Source organism: Taudactylus pleione, unplaced genomic scaffold, assembly GCF_031769625.1.
Source record: "Taudactylus pleione unplaced genomic scaffold, aTauple2 ptg000131l, whole genome shotgun sequence".
Lineage (NCBI taxonomy): Eukaryota > Metazoa > Chordata > Amphibia > Anura > Myobatrachidae > Taudactylus > Taudactylus pleione.
Genome location: NW_028284533.1, coordinates 362,827 through 376,427, shown reverse-complemented (window position 1 = coordinate 376,427; position 13,601 = coordinate 362,827). Strand labels below are relative to the sequence as shown.

Here is a 13,601-nt window from a genome sequence, read left to right as displayed (position 1 = left end):
ATCACTGCTGGGGCTAGTTACTACGAGGGGCAGTCACTGCTGGGGCTAGTTACTACTAGGGGCAGTCACTGCTGGGGCTAGTTACTACGAGGGGCAGTCACTGCTGGGGCTAGTTACTACTAGGGGCAGTCACTGCTGGGGCTAGTTACTACTAGGGGCAGTCACTGCTGGGGCTAGTTACTACTAGGGGTAGTCACTGCTGGGGCTAGATACTACTAGGGACAGTCACTGCTGGGGCTAGTTACTACTAGGGGTAGTCACTGCTGGGGCTAGATACTACTAGGGGCAGACTGCTGGGGCTAGTTACTACTAGGGGTAGTCACTGCTGGGGCTAGTTACTACGAGGGGCAATCACTGCTGGGGCTAGTTACTACGAGGGGCAGTCACTGCTGGGGCTAGTTACTACTAGGGGCAGTCACTGCTGGGGCTAGTTACTACGAGGGGCAGTCACTGCTGGGGCTAGTTACTACTAGGGGCAGTCACTGCTGGGGCTAGTTACTACTAGGGGCAGTCACTGCTGGGGCTAGTTACTACTAGGGGTAGTCACTGCTGGAGCTAGTTACTACTAGGGGCAGTCACTGCTGGGGCTAGTCACTACTGGGGGTAGTCACTGCTGGGGCTAGTTACTACTAGGGGCAGTCACTGCTGGGGCTAGTTACTACTAGGGACAGTCACTGCTGGGGCTAGTTACTACTAGGGGCAGTCACTGCTGGGGCTAGTTACTACTAGGGGTAGTCACTGCTGGAGCTAGTTACTACTAGGGGCAGTCACTGCTGGGGCTAGTTACTACTAGGGACAGTCACTGCTGGGGCTAGTTACTACTAGGGGCAGTCACTGCTGGGGCTAGTCACTACTGGGGGTAGTCACTGCTGGGGCTAGATACTACTAGGGACAGTCACTGCTGGGGCTAGTTACTACTAGGGGCAGTCACTGCTGGGGCTAGTTATTATTACTAGTGGCAGTCACTACTGGGGCTAGTTACTACTAGGGGTAGTCACTGCTGGGGCTAGATACTACTAGGGACAGTCACTGCTGGGGCTAGTTACTACTAGGGGTAGTCACTGCTGTGGCTAGATACTACTAGGGGCAGTCACTGCTGGGGCTAGTTATTACTAGGGGCAGTCACTACTGGGGCTAGTTACTACTAGGGGTAGTCACTGCTGGGGCTAGTTACTACTAGGGGTAGTCACTGCTGGGGCTAGATGCTACTAGGGGCAGTCACTGCTGGGGCTAGTTATTACTAGGGGCAGTCACTACTGGGGCTAGTTACTACTAGGGGTAGTCACTGCTGGGGCTAGTTACTACTAGGAGCAGTCACTGCTGGGGCTAGTTACTACTAGAGGAAGTCACTGCTGGGGCTAGTTACTACTAGGGGTAGTCACTGCTAGGGCTAGTTATTACTAGTGGCAGTCACTACTGGAGCTAGTTACTACTAGGGGTAGTCACTGCTGGGGCTAGATACTACTAGGGACAGTCACTGCTGGGGCTAGTTACTACTAGGGGTAGTCACTGCTGGGGCTAGATACTACTAGGGGCAGACTGCTGGGGCTAGTTACTACTAGGGGTAGTCACTGCTGGGGCTAGTTACTACGAGGGGCAATCACTGCTGGGGCTAGTTACTACGAGGGGCAGTCACTGCTGGGGCTAGTTACTACTAGGGGCAGTCACTGCTGGGGCTAGTTACTACGAGGGGCAGTCACTGCTGGGGCTAGTTACTACTAGGGGCAGTCACTGCTGGGGCTAATTACTACTAGGGGCAGTCACTGCTGGGGATAGTTACTACTAGGGACAGTCACTGCTGGGGCTAGTTACTACTAGGGGCAGTCACTGCTGGGGCTAGTTACTACTAGGGGTAGTCACTGCTGGAGCTAGTTACTACTAGGGGCAGTCACTGCTGGGGCTAGTCACTACTGGGGGTAGTCACTGCTGGGGCTAGTTACTACTAGGGGCAGTCACTGCTGGGGCTAGTTACTACTAGGGACAGTCACTGCTGGGGCTAGTTACTACTAGGGGCAGTCACTGCTGGGGCTAGTTACTACTAGGGGTAGTCACTGCTGGAGCTAGTTACTACTAGGGGCAGTCACTGCTGGGGCTAGTTACTACTAGGGACAGTCACTGCTGGGGCTAGTTACTACTAGGGGCAGTCACTGCTGGGGCTAGTCACTACTGGGGGTAGTCACTGCTGGGGCTAGATACTACTAGGGACAGTCACTGCTGGGGCTAGTTACTACTAGGGGCAGTCACTGCTGGGGCTAGTTATTATTACTAGTGGCAGTCACTACTGGGGCTAGTTACTACTAGGGGTAGTCACTGCTGGGGCTAGATACTACTAGGGACAGTCACTGCTGGGGCTAGTTACTACTAGGGGTAGTCACTGCTGTGGCTAGATACTACTAGGGGCAGTCACTGCTGGGGCTAGTTATTACTAGGGGCAGTCACTACTGGGGCTAGTTACTACTAGGGGTAGTCACTGCTGGGGCTAGTTACTACTAGGGGTAGTCACTGCTGGGGCTAGATGCTACTAGGGGCAGTCACTGCTGGGGCTAGTTATTACTAGGGGCAGTCACTACTGGGGCTAGTTACTACTAGGGGTAGTCACTGCTGGGGCTAGTTACTACTAGGAGCAGTCACTGCTGGGGCTAGTTACTACTAGAGGAAGTCACTGCTGGGGCTAGTTACTACTAGGGGTAGTCACTGCTAGGGCTAGTTACTACTAGAGGAAGTCACTGCTGGGGCTAGTTACTACTAGGGGTAGACAGTCACTGCTGGGGCTAGTTACTACTAGAGGAAGTCACTGCTGGGGCTAGTTACTGCTAGGGGTAGACAGTCACTGCTGGGGCTAGTTACTACTAGAGGAAATCACTGCTGGGGCTAGTTACTACTAGGGGTAGACAGTCACTGCTGGGGCTAGTTACTACTAGAGGAAGTCACTGCTGGGGCTAGTTACTACTAGAGGAAGTCACTGCTGGGGCTAGTTACTACTAGAGGAAGTCACTGCTGGGGCTAGTTACTACTAGGGGTAGACAGTCACTGCTGGGGCTAGTTACTACTAGAGGAAGTCACTGCTGGGGCTAGTTACTACTAGGGGTAGACAGTCACTGCTGGGGCTAGTTACTACTAGAGGAAATCACTGCTGGGGCTAGTTACTACTAGGGGTAGACAGTCACTGCTGGGGCTAGTTACTACTAGAGGAAGTCACTGCTGGGGCTAGTTACTACTAGGGGTAGACAGTCACTGCTGGGGCTAGTTACTACTAGAGGAAATCACTGCTGGGGCTAGTTACTACTAGGGGTAGACAGTCACTGCTGGGGCTAGTTACTACTAGAGGAAGTCACTGCTGGGGCTAGTTACTACTAGAGGAAGTCACTGCTGGGGCTAGTTACTACTAGGGGTAGACAGTCACTGCTGGGGCTAGTTACTACTAGAGGCAGTCACTGCTGGGGCTAGTTACTACTAGGGGTAGACAGTCACTGCTGGGGCTAGTTACTACTAGAGGCAGTCACTGCTGGGGCTAGTTACTACTAGAGGAAATCACTGCTGGGGCTAGTTACTACTAGGGGTAGACAGTCACTGCTGGGGCTAGTTACTACTAGAGGAAGTCACTGCTGGGGCTAGTTACTACTAGAGGAAGTCACTGCTGGGGCTAGTTACTGGGCTAGTTACTACTAGAGGAAGTCACTGCTGGGGCTAGTTACTACTAGGGGTAGACAGTCACTGCTGGGGATAGTTACTAGTACTAGGGGTAGTTACAGCTGGGTTACTAGTACTATGGGTAGTTACTACTAGGAATAGTTGTGATTTAGGGAGGGTTTGCAGTCCAGGAAAGTTGTAGTATTTGCTGGCGATGTCTCGCTGCAATAGTAAAACTTAAGGAGAACATTATCTGGAGTAATAAAAACTAAATATATTGGTCTAATTTATTAATAATAGTTAGTCACATACGCGTACGTGATTAGTTTGAAGGCCAGCATGTACGAATCCTGTCACAGCGCCGCAAAGTAATCCATCCACCGCAAGCAACAGACCCTCGCCGCAAAGGTGAGCAAGCCCCCTACTGACATCTCTGCCTTCTCCCATCCCAGGCGAACTGGTTTATCAGGCCCAGTCCCCGGATGAGGGGGCCCTGGTGACCGCCGCCAGAAACTTTGGCTTTGTCTTCCGCTCTCGCACACCAGAGACCATCACGGTGGTGGAGATGGGGATTACCAAGGTTTACGATTTACTGGCCATATTGGACTTCAACAATGAGCGCAAGAGGATGTCTGTGATTGGTGAGGCGTGGGGTCATTATGGGGTCATCGCGGTGCAGTCCTATTGTCGTGACTGGTTGATAGTGTGTATGCATTAACACGTATTACCAATTCTCATTTCTCCTGGTGACAGTGAGGAGCCCAGAGGGGCGTCTGACCCTGTACTGTAAGGGGGCCGACACCATTGTGTACGAATTGCTGGATCGGTCCAGTGCGAATTTAAAGGAAGTGACGACTGACCACCTGAATGTAAGTTCTGAGCTGTCTGCGTGACACCAGCGACGTTACAGCCAGTTAGATGTAGCGTGTGTATATATATATATATATATATATATATATATATATAGCTTAGTATAAAACCTGATTAACCAAGCCACTCCCACAATGATGTCACATGTATATGGAGCTAAATGTGACACATCGTAGGCCCTCCCACAATGACATCACATATATTTGTCAAACCGAAAACCCACTCCCACAACGACATGAAACTTATATTGCGCTAGGTGACACCATATTCCAGAAAGTACATGAGCAGTATCCATAGTAATACTTTGTTATAACAACTGTCTCCCCTTCTGGCTGCGTTGCAGGAGTTTGCTGGCGAGGGTCTGCGCACGCTGGTCCTAGCGTATAAGGACTTAGACAAGGACTACTTCACCAACTGGAAGAAACGGCACCACGAGGCCAGTACGTCCCTGGAGAACCGCGAGGGGCAGCTGGCGGCATTATACGAGGAGATTGAGAGAGACCTGAAGGTTTATATCCGCCCCCTGCCCCCACAATCACATGCGTATACATGATTTTATTGGCCGCTGTAATTATTGTGACTTTTATTTAGGGAGGGAAGATTTTCCCACAGATTATATTTTGGTGGCATTTTGTCCATAAATAACCTGGACATTAGGGAATATGACGAGTGCAGCCCTTGTTATAGTGCTGCCAGTATCTGGTATTATTATCCCCACCTAGAGCCTGGTATTGGTGTGCGCCATTAGCTGTCTATTCATCTCACAGTAATATTCCTGTATTATATTTATTCCGTCTTCTTGTATAAAAACTAACCGTTGTGTTAGCTGTAATGGTAGATAGGATATACGCACAGAGGTGAGAGCGTCCGCAGACTGAGAGCTGTCCCTGATTCTTCTAATCTGCATTAATTCCGCTAATCCCACGGGATAAACCATCGAGCTAGTGACTCTCATTACATGATCCTCTCTCTCTTTCCTCTGTCTCCCCTCTTTCTTGCTCTCTCTCTTTCCTTTCTTCTCTCTCGTTCTGTTTCCTCTCTTTCTCTCCTCTCCCTCTGTCTCGCTCATTTTTTCCCTCCCCTCTTTGTCTCTCTCTCTCTCGCTCTCTCCTCTCACTCTCTCATTTCTGTCTCTCTCCCTCCCTCCTTCCCTCTCACTCTCTCTCTTTTCTGTCTTCTCCCTCTCTCTCCTCTCTCATTCTTTCTCTCTCCGCGTCTCTTTCTCCTTCTCTCACTCCTCCTTTCTCCCCTTTCTGTCTCGCTCTTCCTACCACTCTCTCTCCTCTCTCTCTCTCTTCCCCTCTTCCTCTCTTTTTCCTCTATGCCTCTGTCTGTCTGGCTCTCTCTCCTCTCACTCTTTCTCTCCTCACACTGTCTCTTTCCCCCTCTCTCCTCTCACACTCTCTCTCTCCCTCTCTCTCCTCCCAATGTCTCTTTCCCCCTCTCTCTCCTCTCATTCTCTCCCTCTTTCCTCGCACTGTCTCTTTTCCCCTTTCTCTCCTTGCACTCTCTCTCTCCTCGCACTGTCTCTTTCCCCCTCTCTCTCCTCTCACACTCTCTCTCCTCGCCTCGCACTGTCTCTTCCCCCTCTCTCTCCTCGCACTCTCTTTCCCCCTCTCTCTCCTCGCACTCTCTTTCCCCCTCTCTCTCCTCTCTCCTCGCACTGTCTCTTCCCTCCTCTCTCTCTCTCCTCGCACTCTTTCCTCCCCTCTCTCCTCTCTCTCTCCTCGGACTGTCTCTTTCCCCCCTCTCTCTCCTCTCTCTCTCTCTCTCTCTCTCCTCGCACTGTCTCTTCCCTCCTCTCTCTCTCTCCTCACGCTGTCTCTTTCCCTCTCTCTCTCCTCCCACTGTCTCTTCCCTCCTCTCTCCTTGCGCTGTCTCTTTCCCTCTCTCTCTCCTCCCACTGTCTCTTCCCTCCTCTCTCTCTCTCTCTCTCTCTCTCTCTCCTCACACTGTCTCTTTGTCCCTCTCTCTGTCTCTCTCTCTCTCTCTCTCTCTCTCTCTCTCTCCTCGGACTGTCTCTTTCCCCCTCTCTCTCCTCTCTCTCTCTCCTCGGACTGTCTCTTTCCCCCTCTCTCTCCTCTCTCTCTCTCTCCTCTCTCTATCTGCCTCTCTCATGTTTCCCCATCACAGCTGATCGGAGCATCTGCTATAGAGGACAAACTCCAAGACGGTGTTCCCCAGACCATCGAGACCCTCTCCAAAGCCAACATTAAGATTTGGGTCCTCACAGGAGACAAACAAGGTACCGGAGTCAGCATGATTGGCACATACACAGTGACCTGTATTAGACGTGGTCCCTACCACCTGTATACTATCAGTATTTACTGTGTGTATGTATGTATGTATGTATGTATGTATATATATATATATATATATATATATATATATATATATCAATCTGAAATATGAAGATGTTTATATATGGGGCATACAGGTAACAACATTCTCCGTTCCTTTTATCTATTTGCATCATTCTTTCTCCTAAATGGAAATTGTCCATGATGAGGCCCAAAGCAGACACGTAAGTATATTCCTGCCACAGGGTAACCAGGCAAGATGGCGGCATTTACATGGTCCTATGGCAGCAGTTGGGGGGGATCACTGCTACTGGCCTGTGGGGCTGGATAAATAGTCATTTTACTAAACAAAATACTTGAATTTAGATATCTAGATGGAGAGGACACATTTTTGGGGTGTTGCTGGCTGTGTGAAGGGTGCACAATCATCTCCCTCTGCAAAATGGGGTCTCTACCTTTTTTATTTCATGTTTTTGGCTACAAATATAAATTGAATGGGCTCATAAAGTGGTAGGAGAGTGGCTACAAGGTGATAGTACAGGGGTGGGGAACCTTTTTTCTGCCGAGGGCTATTTGGTTATATATAACTTCATTCGTGGGCCTGGTACATGCCACGCCCCCTCCGTGTGATGACTACGTGGGCGGGGCCACAATCGCCGGTGATTACAGCAATGCCCGGAGCATCCTGAGGATGCTACGGTAAGGGCAGCAGTGTGACCGTCTGAAACGTCCTAAGGACGCTCCAGGTAGCACTGCTGCATAGATTCTGGCTGCATGGTGCCATTATAGGCTCCCTGCTATCCAGATGAGGCTAGCAGAAAAAAGCTCAGAGGGCCAAACCAAATGATTCCGCGGGTTTTATACTGCTCCCGGGCCTGAGGTTCCCTATCCCTGTGGTAGGAGAATGGTTACAAAGTGGTAGGAGGGTGGTTACAAAGTGGTAGGAGGGTGGCTACAAAGTGGTAGGAGGGTGGTTACAAAGTGGTAGGAGGGTGGGTACAAAGTGGTAGGAGAGTGGTTACAAAGTGGTAGGAGGGTGGTTACAAAGTGGTAGTAGGGTGGTTACACAGTGGTAGGAGGGTGGTTACAAAGTGGTAGGTGGGTGGTTACAAAGTGGTAGGAGGGTGGCTACAAAGTGGTAGGAGGGTGGCTACAAAGTGGTAGGAGAGTGGTTACAAAGTGGTATTAGGGTGGTTACAAAGTGGTAGGAGGGTGGTTACAAAGTGGAAGTAGGGTGGTTACACAGTGGTAGGAGGGTGGTTACAAAGTGGTAGGACGGTGGTTACAGAGTGGTAGGAGGGTGGTTACACAGTGGTAGGAGGGTGGTTACACAGTGGTAGGAGGGTGGTTACACAGTGGTAGGAGAGTGGTTACAAAGTGGTAGGAGCGTGGTTACACAGTGGTAGGAGGGTGGCTACAGAGTGGTAGGAGCGTGGTTACAAAGTGGTAGGAGGATGGTTACAGAGTGGTAGGAGGGTGGTTACACAGTGGTAGGAGGGTGGATTTTTGATGTGACATTTTCCATAGTGCCCCTCTTTCCTGCATCTCTGTACAGAGCACATTGTAAAGGAGAAGTGACAGTAAGGGACATGAGGAAGCCTATACAGTACCTATTGCCAAGTCATTGGTAAAAGCTGAAGCAGTAAAGCATGACATGTCAGTTATTCTCTTTCAGTCTTGCTGTAACATAAGGGGGAGATTTATCAAAACTATGCTCCCCCGTCATTATTGGTGCTCCTATATTCAATATAGTGCGCCGATGTGCAGGCAAATGTATGAACGACCATTGGCACTGACCGTACCGACAACTTCAACTATACATTTCCACAGCTGCAGCTGTTCTTACCGCACCACAGCTCTGTCCCTGGCTGCCGAAATTACACCCCGGGACCGTGCTTACAAAAAAAAACCCTATTTGTTTATTCACTAATGGCGTGGGCGCCGGCGGGGATTTATGACCGTGCAGGAGCAGATTCACTGCAAGCTCCACTCAGAAGCCAAAATAAGGAGGAGAGTGCACTCAGCAAACAGGTCATGTAACACTCGGCAAACGGGTCATGTAACACTCTCCCTCTTCACAAGCTAGATATGTACACATTCTGCCATAGCCGGTCTGAATGGATGAAACCGGTCCTGCCAAATAATGGGAGATACAGGGCTAATGATACATCTCCCCCAGCAGCCTGGAAAGTGACAGGAGCTGATTGGTTGGTACTTTATCTCCATCCACTTTATTTCTCTCCAAGCTTCAATAAATCGTCCCCAAAGATTTTAGCAGTCTGCTAACAGTTATGTCAGGAAATGTCTGTGCTGCTCTTAAAGGAGAAATTATGTCACTGTGAGATTATGGGGGAGATGTACCAAGCCACAGACTGAGAGTTATATAGTGGGAGGAACAGGGTCTCCCAGCAGCACAGAGTATATCAGGAGGTGAGTGATGTATTAGTGAGGGCAGGGCTGCATGTGACAGGGGCATTGACATGACGTGAGGAGGGGAATGGAGGCAGCAGGAAGCCACAGCCTGAGAGTTATATAGTGGGAGGAGCAGGGTCCCCCAGCAGCACAGAGTATATCAGGAGATGAGTGATGTGTTAGTGATGACAGGGCTGCATGTGACAGGGGCAGTGACATGATGTGAGGAGGGGAATGGAGGCAGCAGGAAGTCACAGACTGAGAGTTATATAGTGGGAGGAGCTGGGTCTCCCAGCAGCACAGAGTATATCAGGAGGTGAGTGATGTATTAGTGAGGGCAGGGCTGCATGTGACAGGGGCATTGACATGACGTGAGGAGGGGAATGGAGGCAGCAGGAAGCCACAGACTGAGAGTTATATAGTGGGAGGAGCAGGGTCCCCCAGCAGCACAGAGTGAGTGATGTGTTAGTGATGACAGGGCTGCATGTGACAGGGGCAGTGACATGATGTGAGGAGGGGAATGGAGGCAGCAGGAAGTCACAGACTGAGAGTTATATAGTGGGAGGAGCAGGGTCCCCCAGCAGCACAGAGTATATCAGGAGATGAGTGATGTGTTAGTGATGACAGGGCTGCATGTGACAGGGGCAGTGACATGATGTGAGGAGGGGAATGGAGGCAACAGGAAGCCACAGACTGAGAGTTATATAGTGAGAGGAGCAGGGTCCCAGCAGCACAGAGTATATCAGGAGATGAGTGATGTGTCAGTGAGGACAGGGCTGCATGTGACAGGGGCAGTGACATAATGTGAGGAGGGGAATGGAGGCAGCAGGAAGCCACAGACTGGGCATTATATAGTGGTAGGAGCAGGGTCCCCAGCAGCACAGAGTATATCAGGAGATGAGTGATGTGTCAGTGAGGACAGGGCTGCATGTGACAGGGGCAGTGACATGATGTGAGGAGGGGAATGGAGGCAGCAGGAAGCCACAGACTGAGAGTTATATAGTGGGAGGAGCAGGGTCCCCCAGCAGCACAGAGTATATCAGGAGATGAGTGATGTGTCAGTGAGGACAGGGCTGCATGTGATAGGGGCAGTGACATAATGTGAGGAGGGGAATGGAGGCATCAGGAAGCCACAGACTGAGCGTTATATAGTGGTAGGAGCAGGGTCCCCAGCAGCACAGAGTATATCAGGAGATGAGTGATGTGTTAGTGAGGACAGGGCTGCATGTGACAGGGGCAGTGACATGATGTGAGGAGGGGAATGGAGGCAGCAGGAAGACACAGACTGAGAGTAATATAGTGGGAGGAGCAGGGTCCCCAGCAGCACAGAGTATATCAGGAGATGAGTGATGTGTTAGTGAGGACAGGGCTGCATGTGACAGGGGCAGTGACATGATGTGAGGAGGGGAATGGAGGCAGCAGGAAGCCACAGACTGGGCATTATATAGTGGTAGGAGCAGGGTCCCCAGCAGCACAGAGTATATCAGGAGATGAGTGATGTGTCAGTGAGGACAGGGCTGCATGTGACAGGGGCAGTGACATGATGTGAGGAGGGGAATCGAGGCAGCAGGAAGTACACTGACTGAGAGTTATATAGTGGGAGGAGCAGGGTCCCCAGCAGCACAGAGTATATCAGGAGGTGAGTGATGTATTAGTGAGGGCAGGGCTGCATGTGACAGGGGCATTGACATGACGTGAGGAGGGGAATGGAGGCAGCAGGAAGCCACAGACTGAGTTATATAGTGGGAGGAGCAGGGTCCCCCAGCAGCACAGAGTGAGTGATGTGTTAGTGATGACAGGGCTGCATGTGACAGGGGCAGTGACATGATGTGAGGAGGGGAATGGAGGCAGCAGGAAGTCACAGACTGAGAGTTATATAGTGGGAGGAGCAGGGTCCCCCAGCAGCACAGAGTATATCAGGAGATGAGTGATGTGTTAGTGATGACAGGGCTGCATGTGACAGGGGCAGTGACATGATGTGAGGAGGGGAATGGAGGCAACAGGAAGCCACAGACTGAGAGTTATATAGTGAGAGGAGCAGGGTCCCAGCAGCACAGAGTATATCAGGAGATGAGTGATGTGTCAGTGAGGACAGGGCTGCATGTGACAGGGGCAGTGACATAATGTGAGGAGGGGAATGGAGGCAGCAGGAAGCCACAGACTGGGCATTATATAGTGGTAGGAGCAGGGTCCCCAGCAGCACAGAGTATATCAGGAGATGAGTGATGTGTCAGTGAGGACAGGGCTGCATGTGACAGGGGCAGTGACATGATGTGAGGAGGGGAATGGAGGCAGCAGGAAGCCACAGACTGAGAGTTATATAGTGGGAGGAGCAGGGTCCCCCAGCAGCACAGAGTATATCAGGAGATGAGTGATGTGTCAGTGAGGACAGGGCTGCATGTGATAGGGGCAGTGACATAATGTGAGGAGGGGAATGGAGGCATCAGGAAGCCACAGACTGAGCGTTATATAGTGGTAGGAGCAGGGTCCCCAGCAGCACAGAGTATATCAGGAGATGAGTGATGTGTTAGTGAGGACAGGGCTGCATGTGACAGGGGCAGTGACATGATGTGAGGAGGGGAATGGAGGCAGCAGGAAGACACAGACTGAGAGTAATATAGTGGGAGGAGCAGGGTCCCCAGCAGCACAGAGTATATCAGGAGATGAGTGATGTGTTAGTGAGGACAGGGCTGCATGTGACAGGGGCAGTGACATGATGTGAGGAGGGGAATGGAGGCAGCAGGAAGCCACAGACTGGGCATTATATAGTGGTAGGAGCAGGGTCCCCAGCAGCACAGAGTATATCAGGAGATGAGTGATGTGTCAGTGAGGACAGGGCTGCATGTGACAGGGGCAGTGACATGATGTGAGGAGGGGAATCGAGGCAGCAGGAAGTACACTGACTGAGAGTTATATAGTGGGAGGAGCAGGGTCCCCAGCAGCACAGAGTATATCAGGAGATGAGTGATGTGTCAGTGAGGACAGGGCTGCATGTGACAGGGGCAGTGACATGATGTGACACTCCTCTCTCTCTCTAACTCTCATGACATGAAGTGCATACACACAGCTTCTTGCCCTTAAGATTACAGGTAATTTTCCCTGCAGCATTGTACATAAAACAACAGTCTTCTGCCTTTTATTATATGATTTCCATCACATATCTCACTTAGGTGCTGATTCAGACGCTAGGATGCGATCGCTTGTAGCTGGCCGACAGTTGCAATCTGTGCATGCATCGCAATGCACGTGCGTGAACCAGGGTGAACGCTCGGGAAGCAATCGCTCGCTGAGCATAGACGGCCCAGCAGAGTGAGTGACAGGAGAAGCCATCTGTGGGTGGTGACAGGGGCTGACCATAAAAACGGGGGAGTGGAGGTGCAAACGCATGGATGCCCAAGTGTCTCAACGCCATTTCAGAGGCGTGCATAATTAAAACGCAGCGTCATAGTACACGTCACTTGGTTGAATTTCACACTGACGTGATCGCAGTACTTGCCGCAGGGTATAGTCAACCTCAAGCGCTGCGATCACATCCGATGGTGCTCGATATACCAATGATTTCATGCACTTGCAGGAGATGACGTGCGCAAGTGGGCGTCTTATGAATGGCAGGTGGGTGTTTGCATGCACATACTGATCGCACGCCAGGACATAGTGGGCGTGCTAATGCCTTGCCGTGCGGTCGTCTGCCTTTCTGCGTGTGCGTTGGATTTGCATACACAGGGTGTGAGCGAATGCATCTAGTGGGCGGGTCTGAATGAGCGCCTTCGACCACGTCTTGCTCCCTGTAACTCTGATTTGTGCATGGCTTGGGTCCTGTAGTATGGCAATGTTAGCTGCACACAGTGATAAGCTGTGGTCATTCTCCTCTTCCCCAGAAACGGCAGAGAACATCGGCTACTCGTGTAACATGCTGCAGGATGAGATGAAGGAAGTTTTCATCATTAAAGGCTGCAGTTCAGAAGAGGTTCTGGATGAGCTGAGGTAAAATGCGTGGTGTGAGGTTCTGGATGAGCTGAGTTAAAACGCGTGGTGTGAGGTTCTGGATGAGCTGAGGTAAAATGCGTGGTGTGAGGTTCTGGATGAGCTGAGGTAAAACGTGTGGTATGAGGTTCTGGATGAGCTGAGGTAAAACGCGTGGTGTGAGGTTCTGGATGAGCTGAGGTAAAACGCATGGTGTGAGGTTCTGGGTGAGCTGAGGTAAAACGCGTGTTATGAGGTTCTGGATGAGCTGAGGTAAAACGCGTGGTGTGAGGTTCTGGATGAGCTGAGTTAAAACGCGTGGTGTGAGGTTCTGGATGAGCTGAGGTAAAATGCGTGGTGTGAGGTTCTGGATGAGCTGAGGTAAAATGCGTGGTGTGAGGTTCTGGATGAGCTGAGGTAAAACGT

At 51.0% G+C, this 13,601-nt stretch overlaps 1 protein-coding gene across 1 annotated transcript in view; it reads left to right on the top strand.

Moving 5' to 3' along the window:
• The window catches only part of LOC148523472 (phospholipid-transporting ATPase ID-like), a gene marked incomplete at its 5' end in the record, with an annotated part of 59,881 nt that overhangs the window by 20,334 nt on the left and 25,946 nt on the right, over positions 1 to 13,601 (top strand). The window contains 5 exons of the mRNA XM_088473209.1: positions 4,083 to 4,271; positions 4,384 to 4,499; positions 4,844 to 5,008; positions 6,634 to 6,745; positions 13,091 to 13,196. Of these exons, the coding sequence (XP_088329335.1) occupies positions 4,083 to 4,271; positions 4,384 to 4,499; positions 4,844 to 5,008; positions 6,634 to 6,745; positions 13,091 to 13,196 (688 nt within the window). The remainder of the gene's footprint in view (positions 1 to 4,082; positions 4,272 to 4,383; positions 4,500 to 4,843; positions 5,009 to 6,633; positions 6,746 to 13,090; positions 13,197 to 13,601) is intronic.